The following is a 24,673-nucleotide window of genomic DNA, read 5'->3' on the forward strand; positions in this document are numbered from 1 at the left end:
GCAAAAATACGCCGCGCATGAGCCACAGTATATTTACACCGCGTTACAAATTATTATGCAAATGTTATTTTTCGCTGATTTTCCTAAATAGTCGATGCAAATGACAGTCAGTATAAGCTTCAAGCCATCAACCGTTGGAGTATAATGTGAATTTTATTGAACAAATTTCCTAATGATAGAAGTAAAAAACTCAAAATGCGCTGTTTCATATTATTATGCACAACAGAGATCAAAACATTTTAAAGGTTGTAAAGAGAACTAAAATGGTAATTTGTTGCATTTGCAGCATCAGGAGGTCATATTTACAGAAATCAAAAGCTCTTTCAATCAAAAAAAAACTTAGCAGGCCAAGATACATGTTAACATAGGACCCCTTCTCTGATATCACCTTCACAATTCTTGCATCCATTGAATTTGTGAGTATTTGTGTAAAGGATCTGCCAGGCACAGCTTCAGGGTTAACTTCCTTAGGTAATCAGTCTTCACCTGAGTCTATCTCTCTGAGACTGACTCCAGCTTAAACCACTCAGGATGGCAGGCTTAGGAGCGGGAGAGCCTATCACAGCCTGGCCAGACGGAGCTAGCTCCCGCCCTCTGTCTATTTATACCTGCCTTTCCTGTTCCTCCTTTGCTTGTGATTCTTTCCGTGTGGTTTCCTGGCCTTGCTACAGCTCCTAACAATTTGATCCTGCTCCATTCTGACCCTGGCTTTCTGACTACTCTCCTGCTCTGCGTTTGGTACCTCGTGCTCTCCTGGTTTGACTTGGCTCGTTCACCACTCTGTTGCTCACGGTGTTGCCGTGGGCAACTGCCCCTTTCCCTTTGCTTTATATTCCCTTGTATGTTTTGTCTCGTGCACTTACTGAGCGTAGGGACCGCCGCCCAGTTGTACCCCGTCGCCTAGGGCGGGTCGTTGCAAGTAGGCAGGGACAGAGTGGCGTGTAGATTAGGGCTCACTTGTCCGTTTCCCTACCCCTATCATTACAATTTGGACAGTTTCTGCTTGAATATCTTTGCAGGATGTCAGAATAACCTCCCAGAGCTTCTGTTTTGATGTGAACTGCCTCCCACCCTCATAGATATTTTGCTTGAGGATGCTCCAAAAGTTCTCAATAGGGTTGAGGTCAGGGGAACATGGGGGCCACACCATGAGTTTCTCTCCTTTTATGCCCATAGCAGCCAATCACATAGAGGTATTCTTTGCAGCATAAGATGGTGCATTGTGATGCATGAAGATAATTTTGCTACGGAAGGCACGGTTCTTCTTTTTGTACCACGGAAGAAAGTGGTCAGTCATAAACTCTACGTACTTTGCAGAGGTCATTTTCACATCGACGGGCACCCTAAAGGGGCCTACCAGCTCTCTCCCCATGATTCCAGCCCAAAACATGACTCCGCCACCTCCTTGCTGACATCGCAGCCTTGTTGGGACATGGTGGCCGTTCACCAACCATCCACTACTCCATCCATCTGGACCATCCAGGGTTGCACGGCACTCATCAGTAAACAACACGGTTTGAAAATTAGTCTTCATGTATTTCTGAGCCCACTGCAACCGTTTCTGCTTGTGAGCATTGTTTAGGGGTGGCCGAATAATAGCTTTATGCACACTTGCAAACCTCTGGAGGATCCTACACCTTGAGGTTCGCGGGACTCCAGAGGCACCAGCGGCTTCAAATACCGGTTTGCTGCTTTGCAATGGCATTTTAGCAGCTGCTCTCCTAATCCTATTACTTTGTCTGGCAGAAACCTTCCTCGTTATGCCTTTATCTGAACTAACCCGTCAGTGCTCTGAATCAGCCACAAATCTTTTCACAGTACGATGATCACGCTTAAGTTTTCTTGAAATATCCAATGTTTTCATACCTTGTCCAAGGTATTGCACTATTTCACGCTTTTCGGCAGCAGAGAGATCCTTTTTCTTTCCCATATTGCTTGAAACCTGTGGCCTGCTTAATAATGTGGAACGTCCTTCTTAAGTAGTTTTCCTTTGATTGGGCACACCTGGCAAACTAATTATCACAGGTGTCTGAGATTGATTACAATGATCCAAAGAGCCCTAAGACACAATACCATCCATGCGTTTCATTGAAAAGCTAATAATTAAATATTTATGACACTTAAATCCAATGTGCATAATAATTTGGAACACAGTGTACCATTAAAATCACTGGGAAGCTGTTTTCAGATGTGTTTCATGTGAATTTTGGAGCGTAATACCAGTTCTTTATGCTACAAAATACGCCTGAAAATTAGCTGCATATACATGGTCTGAAGGGTCTACACACTTTCCACACAATTACATCAGTCCCAGTGACCTCGTAGACCTAACCATGACTATTAGAAGCTTGATCGTTGTGCTAATACCACCAGTAGTGATCGTTCACTTTTTGAGGTCACTACTTCCAACTGATCCCTTTTAGTCGGTGCAATTAGTTATAATCACCACAATGTTGTCCTAACATGGGGGCCTTTAACATGCCGCTAAGAATCACCCTAAGGCCTTATTCACACGAACGTGTTTAACGTCCGTGATACGCGTGTGAAAATTCTGCGCGTCGCACGGACCTATGTTAGTCAATGGGGCCGTTCAGACAGTCCGTGATTTTCATGCAGCGTGTGTCCGCTGCGTAAAACTCACGACATGTCTTATTGAAGTCAATGGGTGAGTGAAAATCACGCGCAGCGCACGGAAGCACTTCCGTAGATAAAGAAATGAAGGAAAAAATAAAACCAACCTCCTTCATTTCTTTTTCTGAACATCAAAACCGCGTTTCACAAGGATAGCATATGCGTGAAAATCACGCAGCCACGCACCATTCACTGATGACACATGGAGCTGCAACGCGCGCAAAACGCACACGTTCGTGAAAATAAGGCCTAAAGATTATACCATAAAACCTGAAAAATACTCTAACACTCTTATCTTGTCATCTGCCTCCTGGGATGGTGTATCTAAGCCTTTAATGTGTGAATCTGCCTGCTGGGTCCATGTATCTAAACCTATCATTCGTAATTCTGCCTGCTGGGTCCGTGTATCTAAGCTTATCATGTGTAACTGCCTGCTGGGTCGGTGTATCTAAGCCTATGTTGTGTGAGTCTGCCTTCTGAGTCGGTGTATCTAAGCCTATCATGTGTCGATCTGCTGCTGGGCTGGTATATCTATCACGTGTGATATTGTCTGCTGGGCCGGTGTATCTAAGCCCTTCATGTGTGATACTGCCTATTGCCCAGAGGTATCTTAGGTCGAATTCAGATGACCGTAGTATATGTCCGTGTGACGGGTGTTAAAACAATGGCCGCCACCCGGACGCATGTATTTCAATGGGGCCGTTCACACGGCCATTGTTTCAACGGAATGTGTGAAGTGTCCTATTTTCTTCCGTTTTCACAGATCCCTCCATAGATTCAAGTCTGTGGGGACCGATGAAAACGGGACCCACACGGGTACAACTCGGACGTGTGAATCTGGCCTTAGTCTATCATGTGTGAAATTGTCTGCTGAGCTGGGGTATCTAATCCTATAATGTGTGATACTGTTCGCCGAGCCTGTGTATCTAATTGAATTATGTGCGATACTGTCTGCTGATCCGCTGGGTCTAAGCCTATCATTTGTGATACTGTCTTATGAACATGATACTACTGTCTACTGAGCCGGTGTATTTAACCCTATCATGTGGAATACGGTCTTATGAGCTGTTGTATCTAATCCTGTCATGTGTGATACTGTCTGAAGAACCAGTACAGCTAACCTTACCCGTTATGATACTACTATATGCTGAGCCGCTGTATCTTAGTCTATCGTATAATATTACTGTCTACTGAGACATGTATCTAAGCCTATCATGTGTAATACTTTCCGCTGAGCCGGTGTACCTAATTCTATGGTGTGTGATTCTGTTTAATGAGCCTGCGTATCTAATCCTACCATGTGTGATACTACTGTCTGCTGTATCTAAGGTTATCCTCTTGGATACTGTCTTCTGAGCTGGTGTATCTAAGCCTACCATATGTGATACTACTGTCTGCTGAGATGATGTATCTAATTCTATCATGTGTAATACTGTCTGCTGAGCCTCTGTATCTAAACCCATCGTGTGTGATTCTGTTTTCCCGAGGTGGGATATCTAATCCTATCATGTGTGATACTGTGATACAGCCTTTTTATGTGGCTGTGTATTGTATGTACATTATTTGTGCCGGTAATTACTGAGGCCGGGCTGGTGGTTTTCCTTCTCCACCTCACTGCTTCCCTCTCATCCTCCTCCTTCTCTCTAGGAAGTCTTCATGACCATTCAACTGATAATTCAATGGCTGATTACCCCCTACCCTTCCGGTACTGCCTCCCGTGAAGGCTCCTCATTGTGGCCACATGCCCACCTGCCAGGCCGCCCCCAACAATTAATTTAGAATCTGCCTCCTGCCCAAGCACTGAGCTTTAGTGACTTGTGCCTAATCCTGGAATAAAAGTCACAATCTGTTCCAGGCTTGGAAGCAATGTCCAATGTCCAGAGATCAAACAACTTGTCCTAATGGGGGTAAATAAAGGAACATGATGGGATTGTCCTATTATAACACGTTTCAAAAAAATCTGAATGCAAAAAGTTGGTTCTAAAGAATAAATAATCAGAACATCTAAGGAGAACCTAAGGACTCCATAATCACCCAAGATGAGAATTCTTTAGTCTATAGTGGGAAATGTCCCACCATAAGGACACTTGGGAGATATCTATCTATTCATATCAGTGGTCGACAACTTGTGGCCACTTATAATGCCTTCACCTTCTCTTTAGAGCTCAGTTATTGTGGCCATACACATTGGATGAAAATTGTCTGAACCTGCCGATTTTGCAAGGACTGGTCATCTATCTAATCTGTAAAGTGGGGTTCCGACCCTCCCCAATGACAGATGTCTGGGAAAAAAAGGACCAGTGATGTTGAATTGCAACATGACCAACACTCTCCTCATAGCCGAGCCGAGCGCGCATGTTTATGTGGGAGCCTGGAGCTCTGCATCCAACCACTAATACTTGCTTCTAGGTTTTGGGAGTATGGGTATATTGGCTTATTTCAAAATTGGTGCTTAACCCCTTCCTCTTATTGGACATACTATTTTGTCTTAATTGGAGTCTTCTAACCTCAATACGACACAACAATATGTCCCGGTGACAATATGGGCACAGAAGTTGGGCCTGTGCGTTCACTGTAGGAGCCTGGCTATATTTAACAGTAATGGAAAGGAGCAGAAAAACCTCTGATCACAGCTACTTTATCCCATAGCATACTTGCCAACTGTCCCGAATTTACAGAGACAGTCCCGGCAATTATTGTCCCAGAACTTGTTTCAGCAACTGCTACATTCAATGGTATCTGCATCCTCAAGATGCATATACAATTAAATACTATGGCAGAGCAGGAAACTATCCACCTCCTGCTCTGCCATTCGCTGCTCCTGGAGCGAAATCCACGGCAAAAGGTTTGCCGACGCCCTGGCCGGGGATTCCCCTGCAGGAGGTGCCACTGATATCACTGCCTTATATCGACAGTGAAGTCAGGACTCTCTCTATGAGCGGAATTCCTGGCGAGAGCGTCAGCAATGCTTTGGCCGGGGATTCCGGTCCTCCAGGAGTAGCCCATGACTTCACTGTCCATGTAAGGGTAGTAAAGTCAGGGGCACCTCCTGCAGTGGAATCACCGGCCAGAGCATTGCCGACACCTGGCTGGGGATTCTGCTCATAGTGGGATCCACAATGGCTCTATCAACAGGGAGAGGTGTGGGGGCTATCTACAAGGGGAGTATGTGGCTCTATCCACAGGGGAAGTATCTGGCACTATCTACAAGGGGAGTATGTGGCACTATCTACAGGGGGAGTATGTGGCACTATCTACAGGGAGATGTGTGGCACTATCTACAGGGGGCTGTGTGTGGCCTCATCTACAGGGGGGCTGTGTGTGGCCTCATCTACAGGGTGTGTGTGTGTGGCATCATCTAAAGGAAGGGTGCAGCATCATCTACAGGGGGCTGTGTGGCATCATCTACAAGGGGTGTGTGTGGAATCATCTACAGGGGCGGTGTGGCATCATCTACAGGGGGCTTGTGTGGTATCATCTACAGGGGGTCTGTGTGGCATCATCTACAGGCGATCTGTGTGGCATTTACAGGGGGTCTGTGTGGCATCTACAGGGGGGCTGTGCGGCACTAACTACAGAGAGCATTGTGGTATTATCTACAGAGGGCACTGTGGCACTATCTACAGGGGGGCCATGTAGAACTATTTACAGGGATCAGTGCGTGGCATCATCTACAGGGAATAGTGTGTGGCAATATCTACAGGGAGCAGTTTGGCGCACCATCTACAAGGGGCACTGAGTGTGGCACTATCTATACTGTTTTTTTATGCTACCAGTTGTGGTCAGCACATATTACGCAAGTGATAAAGTGAGACATCACCTGCATGTAAACAACCAGATAACCAGAGACATTCCGGCTACCATACTAGTTGTCAGCCAAACTAGTGCAGAAAAGTATTTTTGTATGCAGATATTCCGGAAAACCACGTCCCACTAACCACAGCCACCTGATAAACCATGCCTCGTAAGACACACCCACCAAAGGCGCCACACCCTAAGTGTCCCTGGAAATTTTTTAAAAATATTGTCAACTATTCTATAGATGTCCCAATATCTAAGGAATTTTACAGAGGGAGGGGACTAGGCTATTGCAGGATACTGATGGGTTACCACAAAAGTCCCAAGGTCTGCCATAGGTATAAGGCTACTAGTGGTGACACATTGATCGGCAATAATGCCTTGATCTCCTGTGCCTGTTTTGGGAGCGTGACTACTGATTGGCCATCTCATTGTAAAAGGGATGTGATCTACGGGTGGGGCAAAAAAAAGTTCTATGGACTTGAATAAACCATAATAAAAAGTTATTTTTTTTAAAAACACTGATGGCTCTCTCATTGAGCAGTCTGGGATATCAATTGACCTCGTGGCGCAACGGTAGCGCGTCTGACTCCAGATCAGAAGGTTGCGTGTTCAAATCACGTCGGGGTCAGCTCTATATTTATTTATTTTTTCAACGACAGAAACAAATATCCTTCTATTCCTTTCCATATAATTTTTTTTTCTATAAATTAGAAAGGTAATTACATCAACCCATATCTCTCCAGCTGTTTCATAGATCTGGATCATTGCTGTGACCGACTTCTATCTTCACTATATAAACAAAAGTATTGGGACATACGTCTTTATCATTGAATTCAGGTGTTTAATTCAGTCCCATTGCCACAGGTGTATAATATCCCACACCTCGCCATGCAGTCACCTTTACAAACATATGTGATAGAATCGATCGTGGTAAAGGGATCACTGAATTCCATCACTGAATTCCAGCGTGGTCCTGTAGGACGTGATAGATAGATAGATAGATAGATAGATAGATAGATAGATAGATAGATAGATAGATAGATAGATAGATAGATAGATAGATAGATAGATAGATAGATAGATAGAATTGAGATAGATAGATAGATAGATAGATAGATAGATAGATAGATAGATAGATAGATAGATAGATAGATAGATAGATAGATAGATAGATAGATAGATAGATAGATAGTAGGATATGAGAGATAGATAGATAGATAGATAGATAGATAGATAGATAGATAGACAGACAGACAGACAGACAGACAGACAGACAGACAGACAGACAGATAGATAGATAGATAGATAGATAGATAGATAGATAGATAGATAGATAGATAGATAGATAGATAGATAGATATGAGATAGATAGATAGATAGAATTGAGATCGATTAAAAGTTGCTAACATTTGAAAATCTTTTTCAAGGACTCTGAGGGTGTGGCGTCTTCGGTGGTTGTGTCGTATGAGGCGTGGCTTATCTGTTGGGTGTGGCTAGTGGGCGTGGCTGTTTTTCCAGAATTTCTACAGACAAATAAACAAAAAAAAAATTCTGCGCTATTTTGGCTGACAACTACTATGGTGGCCGTATGTTTCTGGTTATCCGGTTGTATATAGGCAGGTGATGTCTCACTTTATCACTAGGGCTAGGCGATATGTGTTGACCACTACTGGCAGCGTAAAAACCAGCGTAGGCTTTGAGGTTAAGTGGAAAAAAGGGGACCACAACTGGCGCTGCTATACATTACTCACTCAAAATAAAGATGAAGTATAAAATTATGATGATTTATTATATGAAATAACAAGGCTACGCGTTTCGACGTTGGACCAACATCTTCATCAGGCCATAATTGGTCTCCTGACAGCGAACACAGCACCTTAAATATAGTGTGCTGTTAGGTAAACTAATTACAATTTTAAAAAAAAACGCCAAGACGCAGGTCAGAGAGCGGCTGTGACGTCATGTGGGTCATGATGAAATCGAAACGGTAAACAAGCTTGAAAGGTTATATATATAATAAAAAAATTATATATATATATATATATATATATATATATATATATATATATATATATATATATATATATTGTATATATATATACATGTATTTATATAAAAAAAAAAATATATATATATATATACATAAAACCATATATGTGTGTATAAAAAGATAAGTGGTACATGGTGAGAGAGATGTGCAGGGTGAAAAGATAGAAATTCCAGCAGGAGACATTTTTGCTTATCCGAAAACTGAACATTTGCAGTCGATATATCTAATAAATATGTAGCGATTAAGTGCTTCCTAATGTATTTAATTATTCCAGCTAAGCTCCTAGAGACTGTGTCTCCGGAGGATTACATGCCGGCAGCAGTGGATAATGAGAGGTCCACAGCCGGCTACGCAAATACACAGGCAACGCTAGGAGATCGTCCTTGGAGTCAAAGTAACCAAGGCCAACGGAAGCCGAAGAGGAGCATAAAGCTGCAAGACCGGTAAGTAAGAGTTCAAGAGCCCTGGTGCTCCGTCGCTGGGGAAATGATTTACTCGTGAATAGTACATTTGTATTGGACATCGGAGAACTAACAGGCAAATGGTAGAGATAAGTGGCAACATTTATAATAATAAAATAAGTGACATTTCATTAATGGTATTATATAAATTGTCACTACATTGGTGGCATTATGTGAATGAGTTGTAAAAGATATATAATAGAAGTAGTAATAATATAGTAATAAAATATATATAGTAATAATAATATAATAATAAAATATATAGTAATAATAATATAATAATAAAAGCGATGAAAAAATTAATAAATAAATAAAATAATGACTTTATGCATTTGAACAATGTGGTGAGATGAAGCGATGATGTAGTAATCTATTAAAACCAATATTCTGCTGATATTTTAATAGGACACATACTATATAAATGTGCTGGTCTAAAGAAGTTTCAGCGATATTATTTAAGCCCCCGGGGGTTTAAACAGGATAATTTAAATATCCAATAATTTTCCCGTTGTTTTAGTTTAAAGAATCTGTTGGGGGTGTCTGAAGGAATTTGTTCAATTGGAGTCATATTTATCCTGTTAAATTAGAATGTGCGTACGTGGCGGGAAACACTGTGAAACCCTTAGCTACATTGGAGCGGTGTTTATTTATTGTTAGGACGCAGATACAATTGAATGAAGCAGTTGCTGGGACAAGTCCCGGGACAGTAATTTGCCGGGATTATGTCTGTAAATTCGGGACAGTCCTGGCAAATTCGGGACTGTTAGCAAGTATGAGAAAGATAGATAGATATTGGATAGATGATAGATAGATGATGGATGGATGGATGGATGGATGGATGGATGGATGGATGGATGGATGGATGGATAGATAGATAGATAGATAGATGATAGATACATAGATAGATAGATAGATAGATAGATAGATAGATAGATAGATAGATAGATAGATAGATAGATAGATAGATAGATAGATAGATAGATAGATATGAGAGAGATAGATAGATAGATAGATAGATAGATAGATAGATAGATAGATAGATAGATAGATAGATAGATAGATAGATAGATAGATAGATAGATAGATAGATAGATGATAGATAGATAGATAGATAGATAGATAGATAGATAGATAGATAGATAGATAGATAGATAGATAGATAGATAGATAGATAGATAGATAGATAGAAAGATATGAGATAGATAGATAGATAGATAGATTTGAGATAGATAGATAGATAGATAGATAGATAGATAGATAGATAGATAGATAGATAGATAGATAGATAGATAGATAGATAGATAGATAGATAGATAGATAGATAGATAGATAGATAGATAGATATGAGATAGATAGATATGAGATAGATAGATAGATAGATAGATAGATAGATAGATAGATAGATAGATAGATAGATAGATAGATAGATAGATAGATAGATAGATAGGAGATAGATAGATAGATAGATAGATAGATAGATAGATAGATAGATAGATAGATAGATAGATAGATAGATAGATAGATAGATAGATAGATAGATAATGAGATAGATAGATAGATAGATAGATAGATAGATAGATAGATAGATAGATAGATAGATAGATAGATAGATAGATAGATAGATAGATAGATAGATAGATAGATAGATAGATAGATAGATAGATAGATAGATAGATAGATATTAGATAGATAGATAGATATTAGATAGATAGATATGAGATAGATAGATAGATAGATAGATAGATAGATAGATAGATAGATAGATAGATAGATAGATAGATAGATAGATAGATAGATAGATAGATAGATAGATAGATAGATGATAGATAGATAGATAGATAGATAGATAGATAGATAGATAGATAGATAGATAGATAGATAGATAGATAGATAGATAGATAGATAGATAGAAAGAAGGATATGAGAGAGAGATAGATTAGATTTTATGCACATGTTTATTTGCCCTTTATTCTTGTGGATCCGGAAATAATTGGATTTAGCAGCTAGTAAAATATTTGCATTTGGACAGTGATAGAAGTGAAAGGTGGGACACTTGTACAATCTATTGTCCTCCCCTCTGACCCGTCCATAAGGGAATTAAACACAGCTTATCCCCTTAATCCATTTTATCTGTGGGGTCCTTTGTGCCGCTCTCATTTCTGGCTTTAAAGACTTTTAAATCCTATCTCTTTTTTCGCTCCGGCAACTGCTTAGATATTCAATGTGCCTTAATTCCCCATAAAGCTTCTTCAAATTTATTTCATCCCCCGTATAAAGTCCATAAAATGGGCTCAGGCTTCCATAGAAACAGCAGATTACAGCTAAAAATCCCCCAAAAGAGGAAATGCCTTGAGCTGAGGAGATAGGGACCTGGTTAACGGCATCACTAAGAAGATACATAGAATGATATAGATCAGACCAGAGGTCCGCGGACCAGAGCTGCAGGGTCGTGTAATCAAACATCTTACTTGAAGACAACATGTCAAGCTGGATATGGGCAGAATGGTCATCAGTAATGATCTGACCATAAACCATCATCATTCCAGTTAATGACAGATAGGGGTTTAGTTTTTACACACTTTTTTTATATAAGTAATTTGATAGATCAGAGGCGTAGCTAGGTTCTCTTGCACCCGGGGCAAATATTCATGTTGCCCCCCCCCCCCCAACTTATTTCCCAACATTTCCTTTCCCCTCGCCATGTTTGCTCTCTCTACCAATCAATGAGATGTAATTTTTTTTTCACTTTTTTTTTTTTTAATGTAACTTGAGCATAAAAGAATTTCTACATTTTACAAGTAATATAGTTCTAGAAGGGAGTTACCATAACAATAGATTAAAAGAAAATATAATAAAGTGGTCACACACAGCCCCCTGTAGATAGTGCCACACACAGCCCCCCCCTTGTAGATAGTGCCACACAGACCCCTTGTAGGTAGTGCCACACAAAGCCCTCCTGCAGATGGTGCCACCCAGCCCCTCTTGTAGACGATGCCACACAGCCCTCCCCTGTAGATAGTGCCACTCAGCCCCCATGTAGATAGCGCTGCACATCCCCCTGTAGATGATGCCACACAGGCCTCCCTTGCAGACAGTGCCACACAGCCCTCCCTTGTAGATGGTGCCACACAGCCCTCCCTTGCAGACGGTGCCACACAGCCCTGTCTTGAGGACGCAGATACATTTGAATGTGGCAGTCGTTAGCACCGTGGCTCATAATTGTAATGTGTTGGGCGGCTCGGGCCCCATAGCAGCAGGGGGCCCTCAGAGGATGGGACGTCTGCAGAGCAGCCGTATCAAAACACCAAATCGCAGCTCATGGGCGCCCTGCAGCCTCCCAGGATAAAGGGCGCCTATAAGCAGCGATCAGCTGTTTTGATACGGCTGCTCTGCGGCGCCCCCCCTTCCCTACATCGTAGTTGCGCCCTGTCTGCCTCCCCTATATAGATATAGATCAAGACTTTGGCCGACCACCATGAGCTTCAGAACATGAATACATTTCATGTGTGATGACATCAGTGGAGATGCAATATTTAAGCAAAGCTGGTCCCTTCAAAAATCATTACTTGTAGCTGCTATGAGGTCTAAAAGTGAAGGACCCCGCTCGGACTGGCCCATAAACTTCTACACTGGAAGGAGGAACCTGAGCAGAGCGCGCCTACAACCATAGCCGAACCGGGGATGAAATGGCCATGGGACGGGGTCACTAACACTGGTTGGTTTTATGAATGGGGCTGCATTTGGAATATCCTTATCTATGTTCACCCCTAACAACATCTCACTTACTATGAATACAGTCAAATGTTGAGAAGACATAAAACCAGAAAGTTGGTGGAATCTGAGGTAGACCTTCCTGGTAGACATAGCACCTGTCTGAGATACATCTCCTCACCAACCACATTAGACTTATCCCGATATTTGTATATTATTGGCCTCACTGCTTCTTAGACTCCAGATCTCATTAATTACTTAATTACTCATGTGAAAAGAAAGTGAGCCACAGGCTAGGGAAGAATTGAATGGGATTACTGAGCAGGCTGGGTCTCCCGTGACCGGTCAGTGAGGGTGACTAGCTATTGGCCATCTCATTATAAAGGAGATACAATGTACCCAGTCCATATAAATGGGCTGCGTGAGGCTCCGTTAGGATAATTCTCAATGTTTTGGTAAAGTAGGAATACATTGTAATAGGTCACAGCAGGACCATGAGTGGCGACAACGAAGCAAAGTCCCCGTCAGAGGCTCAAAGAAAGGTAAAGATACTATAGTAACCTTTTATGGTCATAGATGCAATGAAGCTCAGTAATTGTCTTCTACCAGAGGCGAAAACTCGTAGAGACCTAATACTTCTCACATCTGAGGGGTTGTTACAATTGTATCTAGTCTGGACAGCAGCAATTACTCTATAGACCTGATAGTTTGTTACAATGTATCAGTGCAGGTAATTGGCATTAGCCTGTATTTCCCAGAGAATGGTCTAGACCAGTTTGAATTCAAACATACCCTCGGCTGTAAAAGATGTCAGACTTGTACACATTTTTAGCCCCTGAATGCAAACAAGGCTGTTCCCGTTCACTGACAGCATGCAGAGATCTTGAAAATGTTGGGACATTGAAGCACAACGTATTTTTAGAAAGTAGAAGAATTTTTCACTGTATAATGATTAAAATTTATTTGCCTAAAACTGGAAAATTCCTTTAAGATATTGTGCACCCTCAGCTATCTTCTGACTGGCCATTGAGACAGAAGATAGAATCACTGGAGGTCCATGTGAATTACTGTAGCATTGATTTTAATTGGTGGCTCCATCAACATAGGTTTGAGATTGAGAAATCTGTAAACAAAAACCCAAAGGGGCCCGATACTGAATAGAATGCTAAAGGCTTCTTTATTTAGCGAAAGAGGTCCCAACTCATGGATCCCACCACAGCTCTCATCTGACCATTCTCAATGGCATGTCAGAAGACGATAATCATCCCGTCTTAAGTTCTCCACGATGGTGTCAATCAATTTATTGAAGACACTGATGTTTCATGCCACCAAGTTCTCATTTTGGGAACTCCAGCTTCAGGAGCTTAAGGGTGGGTTAATATCAAGAACATATCTAAAGATCCCTATTACCCTTCCATGAGCTCCATTAAAATATTGCCCACATCCTAGGAACTCAATCATGAGCACCTTCTGATAAACTATTTAATTTGAACCAAGTACATTAACTTGGGGATCTTAATGAGATTATCTTATAAATCAGTTGGGTAGGGTATGGGGGTTGTGATAATTGGCAGCTTGACCTTGAGAACTGGAATCTTGACCTTGAGAAAAATTGGGCTTGGTGCCAACTTATTGGATTGATTACTCAATTTCAAGATATGTAGAGATCCAAGTTTTTTCACCCCCTCCAATTTAATGTCTCATTGTCATGTCATAAAAGTTCATTATGGGACCATTAGTTGAAAGAGTTCTAAAGTTTTTAGCTGGTCAGGATGGAGGGTTGGATTCTAATATAATTTGTTTTCATCCTGCACAGCTCTTGAAACCACAGGTAGAACGGCGAAGACGAGAGAGAATTAACAGCTGTCTGGAGAAACTAAGAGTTTTATTATCTGAAGAGATGAAAAATGAGGTGAGGACGGTGGGAATTAACCCTTCATTCACACTTTACAGTTTTCACAAGCTATAGTCTTTAAGCTTATAGGTATTAATTGCTCCTATCAGTCACACGTATGTAAGTCAACCTATTAGACCACATGGACTTTAGGGATAGTGGTCATTTAAATGACCTATCGGCTACTGGGACAAGGACAATAAAGGGGCAAAAATGTTATATTTAGCGTCTCCAATTCTGTAATTATAACAATTTTCTATTTGTAAATTGCTTACCAAATTGGGAAGATATGAGTTTATATGTCATGATCATGAATGAATGAAATATAATCCATTGGTATTCTTTTACTGCAGCAGAAGCTAAAGAATCCAAAGATGGAGAAAGCAGATATTTTGGAGTATACAGTTGATTTTCTTCAGTCCAAGATGAAGTCCCAAAAGAGGTGCCATGAAGACCTCCAATTCAAGAATTACCAATCTGGCTTCCAGCAATGCCATCAAACCACGGTGAACTTCATTAACCAAAATCAACAGTTGTCTCCTTCAAGTAAGGACTTCTTCTTCCAACAGCTGTCTTCCATAAATGTTTGGAGAATGTCTACAATATTTGACAAAAGCTCTGGTCATCACCATAGACTATTGCAACCCACTTCTGAAACATCTAAGTGGCTTAATCACCATAACTACACCCCTATTTTAAATGGTGTTGATATCCATAGTGAGTGGCATTCTGACCAAACGTGTAGGTCATGGAGACCATGGCTATAAGTATACTGAGATGTATATTTGCTATGTTGACTATGCTTCTATAAACAACATGATACAACACTTAACACTCAGTGGATAATTAGGCATAACAGATGGGGACTAGGGTATCGGAGCATCCCAACTGTTGGGGCTGTGACTCATAGACAGAGTTCATCTTCATCTTTCTATGAGGACCCCATACGATGCACACCCAAGGTGACAGGTTAATCGTGCTTGCCACTGGTTAGATGTCTTGGGAAATATATTTGCTCCTAAGCAGGTACTTAAAAAAACTTCTTTACCAAATGTAGGTCAGATGAACCTGGAAACATTGGTTTGAGGGTCTATAATATTGTAACCAACACCAATTTACTCTACTGTGGGTTGTAAAGTCCATCACGTGGCTAATATTCTAACCTATTGCAGAAAACTTGGTTAACGTCTACACCCCATGTACAATTTCAAGGGTAGCCGCTCGGTTCAACAGGTAGTTGTGATACTAGCAAACACAAAGCACTTTGTGAAGCGATGGACTAGGAGAAAAATGGTTCAGCGAAGGCTGTGTTCACACTACCGTCAGAGGCTCTGTTCTAAACCTCTTTCGGCAATCCCGACAGATTTGACGGGAAGAATAACATTGCCTTTGGTGCTATTCATCATGTGAAAATGATGGAAGCCACAACGGAACCCAGAACAAGTCATTCAGGTCCATCTGGCACCGGTGGTAAACGTCATATGGTGGTTTCGGTAGAGCGTTGTGGCTTCCGTATGTGAACATAGCCTCAACATAATACTGCCTCCGCTGAGGAATTTCTATGATGTGGCCTGCGTGCTGGGTGCCAGGGGGAGTCAACACGTAGGTAAAAATAGAAGAAATTTAATAAGCAGGCTCACCACACTTGTCTCGTAGGTGCTCGTAGTTGTAGTCCTCCACATTTGGAGGGATTGTAGAGTTTCAAGGATAATCCATAAGACAAAGTTTTTCCAGCACATCCTTATAATAATCTAACTTTTTATTGGCAGCTCATGAGAAATTAAAAAGTTATCAGAGTGCAGGTAAGTTACGTGACGCTTACGCGTTTCAAACAGAGTCGTTCTTAATCATGGCATACGTCACTGTGACACTACACATTATTTACAACCACAATTAACCTATCCTGTCTCCTACATAACAGACTTCACATGTTCCCTAAATATTCTAGATAGAACTCAATAGAGATACAGTAGATCATTTCTCCAGTTTAAACCCTCTGGGAACCTTCTTCCCATTTGCAAAATCCCCAAAGTTTCCCTATTTAGGAGATGTCTTTTCCAGTTGTCCCCCCTTTGAGGTTTTTTTTTAACCAGTTCTATACCATAGAAGCTAAAGTGTTCAATGGAAACATTATGAGCCTGCATAAAGTGTCCAGCAGCATCGGATGCATTACTAGTGTTTTTATTAAAAACTGCAATATGCTCTGCTATTCGTGTCTTCAACTTAGGGGTAGTGCACCCAATGTAAGGTTGGTTACACTTATTGCATTCGATACCATACACCACATTGTGTGAATTACAGTTGATGAATTTCAGTTTATATTTTACTGTATTGTTACTATTGGACACAAAAATTTTTGGGTTTTCTCCCCGTATTTGCACATGTTACATCTGTTACCACCACATTTGAAAAGCCCTTTCGGGACAACCATGTTTTGTTGTTGCCATTGGTAACAAATAAGCTAGCGGAAAGTGAATCTCCCAGAGTTTTGACTCTTTCGGCTACATAGCGACAGCCTTCATTGATAATTTTGGTCAAGATGGAATCCTGATGTAACATTGGCAAAAACTTTTTGAAAATGTTTTGATAATCTCCTTAAAATTGAAGCTATGGGCTGTAGGTAAATGATTTTTGGTTTTATTATGATTGAACAGTAAAGAATCCTGTGTTTTGTCCCTTGTATAATTTGTCACCTTCGAGCCTCTTTGACGTAACCTAGTTTCGATGTCCTTAAACTGATTAATAAAAAAACAGCATTATCTGAACATGCCCTTCTGGCTCAATTCTATAAAGTGTGGTATGGATGGCACATCACGTCCCCAGACCAATAACATGTCATGTATGTAACGCCTGTACCACACTATGGCCTCACAAAGGATAGGAAGTGGAGAAAACATAATTTTTTCCCACCATGCCAGAAAAAAAGTTTGCTAGGAACGGGGTGAACCTTGAGCCCTTCTATCTGTAAAAAGTAACATTCCTTAAAACAGAAAAAATTTGGTGTCAATAAATAATTGACTGCCAACAAAATAAATTCTTGAATCTGTCCCGGAAAATTACTATGTTGGGCCAGATAACACTGCACCGCCCTCACTGCACCTCAATGGGGAATACAGGAGTATAAAGCCACCACGTTGCTAGTGACCCAGGTGAGTTCATTTGACCAAACAAAATTATAAAAGGTTTTAAGAACCTCTTTGCTGTCTTTAAGATAGCCAAGCGATTAAATGAGATTACGTTTCGAGACGTGATTGAGAAAAGTGTGTTACTATATAGATCTATGCATTTAGAAACGATTAATTAATGCTGTATGTTTATGTAATATATCACTGTGGCTAGTAACATAATGACATAGATGTGATTGCACTAATGGAACCTGTGAAGTCTGTTATATAGGAGACAGGATTGGTCAATTGAAGTTTGAAATAATGTGTAGTGTCACAGTGACATATGCTATGATAAAGAATGACTCGAAACGCGTAAGCGTCACACAACCTACCTGCATTCTGTTCACGTTTTCTTTTTTTAATGAGTTGCCAATAAAAAGCTATATATATGGATGTGCTGGAAAAAAAATCTTCTTATTCTTATAGAGTCAACAAGTGGTCCTACTTGTATTGATATACCCTATAAAAAGACCCGAATAAGCCTCAGGTGAGGGACTCAAGAGCTGGTTCCTGCCAGCTGTCAATATCAAGGTTTGACCAAACTGGAGTGAGGTTCTATGATGGTCCCCTAGAATTGTGTGAAAGTACAATGTAATAATTCTGTACAGTTTTATTTATATATGTTCTGATTTATATTGAATGTTTACTGTATGTAAATTCAATGGTTTGATGAATAAGAAAAATAAAAAAAATTCACCATGATTTGGTTTGACAACTACAAGAACTTCCATGGAGGAGAATTGGGTCAAGTGGTCTTGGTCCGTGACCTGTGGCTCTCTAGGCATACCTTAAAGCTGCTGGGTCCTATAGCAAAATCATTAGCAGGATGAATCCTTTCAATAAATTTTCCCACTATACTAAGTGATGTCGTATTGGTAGGATAACCCCTCACTATCTGATCATCTTGATGGTGGCAATGAGGGGACTGAAGTAGAAGATAAAGCTTATCTATGCATACTTTTTCTGAACAATGCTAGTCCCAACCAAGCTGAAGGGGTCACAGCGCCTTAATTCTTGAAATCGTCAGTGTCCTAAAGTTGGACCCCCACAATCAAAGAATTGCCATAACGTAGTATGGAGGGAACCAACATTAACCAGCAAATACATTTGCTTGTTTGACAACAATTAGGAACATTATGGATTACACTGTTGTACCATTATCAGTGAATGTCATCGCAACTCTTCTAGGCCCCTACATACTGTTAGAAAAATTCAGAACAATAAAGCAAAAAATAGGCGACCCATATGGTAGTTTCCCCTTATACGTTTCAAGACGAGTCTTCTTCATTGGCAGCAGCCCACCAGCTGTTTCTTCTTCTGGCTTTCTTTCTCTTATATAATGATGTTTTCTTATGTGACAGAAAGGCTCTTGAGCTCACTCAGACATCTTGGCTAGGGTGAGACTCCAAAGGCTTAACACCCAATTTAACCCGCCACAGACAACTTAAGACACTGACAGAATTTTATTGATATTGTATGCAACAGTGACACCTGCAGGCCATAAACAGGAGGAGATAGGACAGAAAAAAAGTTATTGATAGCTGTTATTGGTAAAAAAAAACTAAAAAAGTGGTGGATTACTATAATTATACATTATTATGTTTTCATTTGAAGACTTTTGTGTTTTATCAAAACTGAAAATACATTTATAAGGAAATAAAAAATAAATCTACCCAAAAATTTATAAAAACTCATATCTCAATTCATGTAAACTCTGGTCACAATGCTATGGGACTCAGGACACTCAGTATTGAGGGGTACTTTGGGCAGCAGACACAGTACTGGAGGGCAGCACACACAGTTTTAGGGGGAGGGGGCAACAGACAGAAAATTGGGGGTACAGTGCACTACAACAGGAACATTACTGAATACACCTGGGTTAGAAACAGGCACAGTGTTGGGGGGGACCTGAGGTATAAGTAGAGACTCGAAGGCACAATATTAGTGGTAGAGTCATGCACAGTATTGGACTTAGCAAAACACAGAGGTGTATCTCAAAGCTCCAGAGCCCTAATGCAAACTCTGTAGCAGGGCCCCTACCAACCATGTGCCATAAATAATACTGGTCTCTTCTTATGTGTCCCCTGAAGCTCCAGGGCTCGGGTGCGACTGCTGTCTCTTTACCTATGCCCTGGAAGTAGACACCACATTTGGGGTAGCTTTAGATTATGTATTGGAAGTATGGCAGGGGCATTGCTAGGGTCTAAATGGATCAGGGGCATAAGCCAAAAGGCATAGATTATGTCGCTCCCCCAAAAAAATAACTAAATATATATATATATTAAATACAGCATAGCTATAACAACTTTTAGAACACATATTAGACTTAGATACACCCCCCCCCCCTCATCAGTGCGATGTTCCTGCATATTACTTTATGATGAAAATCAGTGCTGTGGAACCTGTGACCAAAAATAATCAGCCATGCACCCCAAAAAAAGTGCTCCATCATAAACACTAATGTATATATTGTAACATAACTCTGAATAATACAGTCATGCACTTACCAAATAATACCATTATACAAGGTCCAAATAATACCTCCACACCATGACCACATATATATATATACACCACAAAGACCAATATAAACAATTATATCGCCACCCAGCGCCTATACCATTGGTTACAAACCAGTTCTACACTGTCGCTTCCTGGAGTATTATCACGCTGCAGACCATAGAAGTAATTACAGTACAGTTACATCCAGTGACTCATAGGTGACGTCTTTTGATGTTGGAGTCCTTCACTTTTCCTTTTTCTTCCACATCCGGCCCAGACCGCCATGGCCCCAGTCATCTCTGCACAATTTGACGCACAAAAATCTTTGGATCTTTACTTTTCCATCACATCCCCACCCACTGATAGTGCCCCCCTTAGTATAGAAACATTAACAGTGCCCCCTTAGTGCCATCCACACAGTAATAGTGACTGCTACCTTTAGTCTCTACCACAGTAACAGTTCCCAAACACACAATATTGGTGCCAACTTAGTGCCCTTCACATAGGAACTGTGCCCATTAGTGATGCCCACTCAGTAATTGTGCCCCCTGAATGGTCCTTATTTGGTTATAGTGTTTCCCACTCATTAATGGTACCCACCTTTATAGTTCCTACTCAGTAGTAGTGCCACTTAGTGAGGCCCACTCAGTTTTTGTGCCCCTTGAATAGTCCCTATTCAGTAATAGTTCCCCCTACTCATTAATGATTTACCCCTTAATAGCCGCAAATTAGTAATAGTGCCCCTTAATGGCCCCCATTCAGTAATAATGCCCACCAACAAATATTAAAACCTATACTCATCTAACCCTGTTCCCTCAATGAATGGAGATGCAAAATCTAATGCTGAAAATCTCCACAGCCACATTAGTCCTGCAGCCTATGAGAAGCTGAGACGAGACCCTGGCGTTGGCCAGCGCGATGCAGTAACATAATCACACCGACCTTCGCAGGGATCCTGTCCCAGTTTCTTATAGGCTGCAGGTCTAACATCAGACAGAAAACTTGCACTATGAAATGGGAAATTTGAATTAGAAGAAGGGGTTATGATATAGGGGTGATATGCTGCAAAAGAGAGAGGGCAAATTGGTCTAGGGGCAAACTGTAAAAATGTGGGTCACAGCTGGATGAAGCCTTCATGATTGTCTGGGCCTTCAAGATGTGCACCTGTAATGAGCAAACATGAGAACTGGGCAACCAAAGCTGTGGTGGCCGAGTGGTTAAGGCGTTGGACTTGAAATCCAATGGGGTTTCCCCGCACAGGTTCAAATCCTGTTCACAGCGGAGGTTGTAGTTCTATTTTATTTTAACTCTTTTGCTCCTGTGCCGTCTCCATCACTCAAAGTAAGATTATTGCAACTCGCGTTCACTACCTTTCGCCAACGACGTTATATACCTTTGCAAGGCGGGAGGGGGTCAAACCAAACGTAACAGCAACACAGAGTCCGGGATTAGTTAACCCCACATGTTTTATTGGAATTAGGCCACTCACTGCTCCTGTATGAAGATTGCCATCCAATTAACGGACCTGTGGTATAAGTAGAGACTAGCAGGCACAATATTATTGGTGGCGTCGTGCACAGTATCACTAGGTTTCCGTTTTTCTTCACGGAAACAAAAGTACTGCAGACTGCACTTTTGCTTCTGTCAAAAAAAACAGAAAACTAGCGAACGGAAACAAACGGAAAGCAACTGATACAAAATAATTACCATTGAAATCAATGGTAATTCTAACGGAACAGGTGCTTTCCGTTGAATCTTTCGATCCTCTCTTCCTCTGATGGAAGAAAGGTAAACGCATACTAACGCTAGTGTGAATTTAGCCTTAGCAAAAAACAGAGGTGTATCTCAAAGCTTCTAGGCCCCACAATTCAAAAACTGTAACAGGGCCCCTAACAAAATCTACGAGTTGTTCTGCAAAAAGAAAAGACGAAGTTTCCCCGCACAGGCTCAAATCCTGTTCACAGCAGAAGTTGCGGGTTGTTTTTACTTTAATAAATAATGAGACTAAGTTAACCCGGGCCTGAAGAGGCCAGAAGGGAATGTGTCGCAAATAGGTGGGAATTATTCAAAATTAAATAATCATTTTAAATGTTTTCCTATGTTGGCCACCAGAGTTTTTCCAGCAGTGGCATAACTACCGCTATAGCAGCCATAGCGGCTGCTACGGGGCACGCAGCATGGCTGCTATCGCTGCTTCAGCGCGACGCCACTGAAGGGGTTGTTCCTACAAGAGACTTGCATCCCCTATCCACAGCATAGGGGACACATGTGTGATCGATGGGACGCCCAGCGATGAGGAGAACGGGGGACCGAAAGTCCCCTGAAGTTCTCCATGATCTATAGGGGGGCGCTGTGTGGTGGAATCTATAGGGAGGCACTATCTACAAGGGGGGGGCTTGTGTGATACCCAACGGAGGGGGGGCCCCAGTCAAAAGTTTGCTATGGGGCCCAGTATTTACTAGTTACGCCCCTGATTCCCAGAATAACAGCAAGTTGAATCAGGCAAAGCAACCTGACATACAGCTGCTGTAAATGCGGGAGGGAGACTCACCCCCTCCTTATTTTTGGCTACAAGCCAGGAAAAGGTGTCTTCAAATTGTCAACCAGTACAATTGACAGCTGGCAGCAGCTACAGGACACACCAAAAGGCTAAGGCTTTATTCAGACGAACGGGAAAAACGTCCGTGCAACGTGCGTGATTTGCACGCGCATTGCACGGACCTATATTAGTCTATGGGGCCGTGCAGAAATGTCCGTGATTTTTACTCAGCGTGAGTCCGCTGAAAAAATGGGTGCGTGAAAACCACGCATGTCGCACGGAAGCACTTCCGTGGGACAAGCGTGATTCGCGCAACAGCTGTCAAAAGGATGAATGAAAACAGAAAAGCACCACGCATGCAGCCGCGCATCATATGCTGCTGCCCCACAGAGCTGTTAAGTGGTTTTTGCGCACGCAAAACGCCGCGTTTTTGCGTGCGCAAAAACGCCACGCTCGTGTGAATCCAGCCTAAGAATGATGGAAGTCAAGAGGGTGACTCTGTGATGAATGACTTTTCAGTTGACAGGTTCACACGGCGTGTATTTTTGGCACATCTTATGCGCTGAAAAATGTGTAAAAAACAATGTTAGTACATACAATGCGCTATTCTATGCGAGCATTTTAAAAAAACGAGTTGAGTAAAAAAGAGGCGTCTGGTCAATTCCTTGGTGTGTAAAATGCTCCAAATGTTCCCATAGTCAGTGGGAGTCCTAATTATGCGCCAAAAACATAGCAAAATCGCGCACAAAACGCATAAAAAACCACACGTGAAAAACTCCTGTATTTTAAAAAGCGCTTCACAAGGAACCCTAGTGTATTTGACACGTTTACACATCGTATTTTTTGAGCGCCGTGTGAACATGCCCTAAGGAAATTATTTTTCATTGATCTCTAGTTACTATTGCGGTGTCGGGGAGAAGACAGACGTCTGCTGTAGGTACGTTTTTTTATTTTTCATATTACTAACGTATTTTTTTAGTTATTCAGGGTCTACGTTTGGACTACGTCGTAGATTCATACTTCGATGATCTACGTTTTTTTTTTTTAATAAAATGTTTACCGAGGGCAGTATGGGGGAGTTTTTATTTCAATAAAAAAAACTATTTTCTTAGGGTGTATTCAAACAGTGCGGTTTTGCTGCGATTTTCCCGTGTGGTCGAAAACCACATAGAAAAAATTGCTGTAAAAACGCATGCATTTTTCTATGTGCTTTTCGGCAACGCGGGAAAAACGCGGGAAAACCGCACTGTGTGTGCATACACCCTTTCATGCAGAGTTTTTTGCAGGCAGAAAAAAATCTGCCTCAGAATTCATTCTAGAAGCTTGAGGCAGATTTTGAACTGGCTGCGGTTTTTTGTCCAATGTTTTTGTTGCGGTTTTTGCTCGCGGCCATTACAGCTAATGCAAAAAACGCCATGAAAAATGCTCGGAAACGAGCGCCGCATGTCTTTTCTGCCTCCCATTCATTTCAATAGGAGGTCAGAGGCGGAAGCTGCACCAATGAAGGACATGCAGCTTTAATACTTTATTGGCGCCTTAGTAATGGCAGTTGTTTGTGGGGACCCCACGTCATTTTCGGCAATTATTTTTTTTCTTTTTTTTAAATGACATGGCCCCTCCCATTTTTAATAACCAGCCAGATACAATGAAGCAGTAGGCCTAGCATTACCAGGCTGGGAAGGTCAAGGTCACGGTTTTTGGCCCTTCCCAGCCTCATAATACCAGTCTGCAGCCACCCCAGTACCCGACCATCGCTACAGATGGTCAGGTACTGGATTGTACCAGGCTCTTTCTGGTACCCCTGGTGGCGGTGGGTAACGGGTAATAATGGGGGGTTAGTTGCAGCCTTTTTTACTAGCTAACACTAAGCCCTACCTTAGTAATGTACGTCATCAAACAGACAACTGCCATTACTAA

General features: G+C 41.5%; 2 protein-coding genes and 2 non-coding genes across 4 annotated transcripts in view; all 4 read left to right on the top strand.

The window, feature by feature from the left end:
• LOC142750567 (transcription factor HES-7.1-like) overlaps window positions 1-9,530 on the top strand; it is a 21,526-nt gene extending 11,996 nt beyond the window's left edge. Inside the window, exons 5-6 of the mRNA XM_075859565.1 lie at window positions 8,757-8,925; window positions 9,461-9,530. Of these exons, the coding sequence (XP_075715680.1) occupies window positions 8,757-8,925; window positions 9,461-9,530 (239 nt within the window). The remainder of the gene's footprint in view (window positions 1-8,756; window positions 8,926-9,460) is intronic.
• TRNAW-CCA (transfer RNA tryptophan (anticodon CCA)) lies at window positions 6,989-7,060 on the top strand. Its single transcript has one exon. It is a non-coding gene; the product is annotated as a tRNA-Trp (tRNA).
• Window positions 9,531-13,148: 3,618 nt separating the features above from the next.
• LOC142750568 (transcription factor HES-7.1-like) lies at window positions 13,149-17,779 on the top strand. Its single transcript, XM_075859566.1, has 5 exons — window positions 13,149-13,196; window positions 14,471-14,566; window positions 14,905-15,094; window positions 16,318-16,350; window positions 17,760-17,779. The coding sequence occupies exons 1-5, from the start codon at window positions 13,149-13,151 to the stop codon at window positions 17,777-17,779; spliced, it is 387 nt and encodes a 128-aa protein (XP_075715681.1).
• Window positions 17,780-21,416: 3,637 nt separating this feature from the next.
• TRNAS-UGA (transfer RNA serine (anticodon UGA)) lies at window positions 21,417-21,498 on the top strand. The gene has a single exon. It is a non-coding gene; the product is annotated as a tRNA-Ser (tRNA).
• Window positions 21,499-24,673: the final 3,175 nt, after the last annotated feature.

This window comes from Rhinoderma darwinii, chromosome 3 (assembly GCF_050947455.1).
Source record: "Rhinoderma darwinii isolate aRhiDar2 chromosome 3, aRhiDar2.hap1, whole genome shotgun sequence".
Classification (NCBI taxonomy): Eukaryota; Metazoa; Chordata; class Amphibia; order Anura; family Rhinodermatidae; genus Rhinoderma; species Rhinoderma darwinii.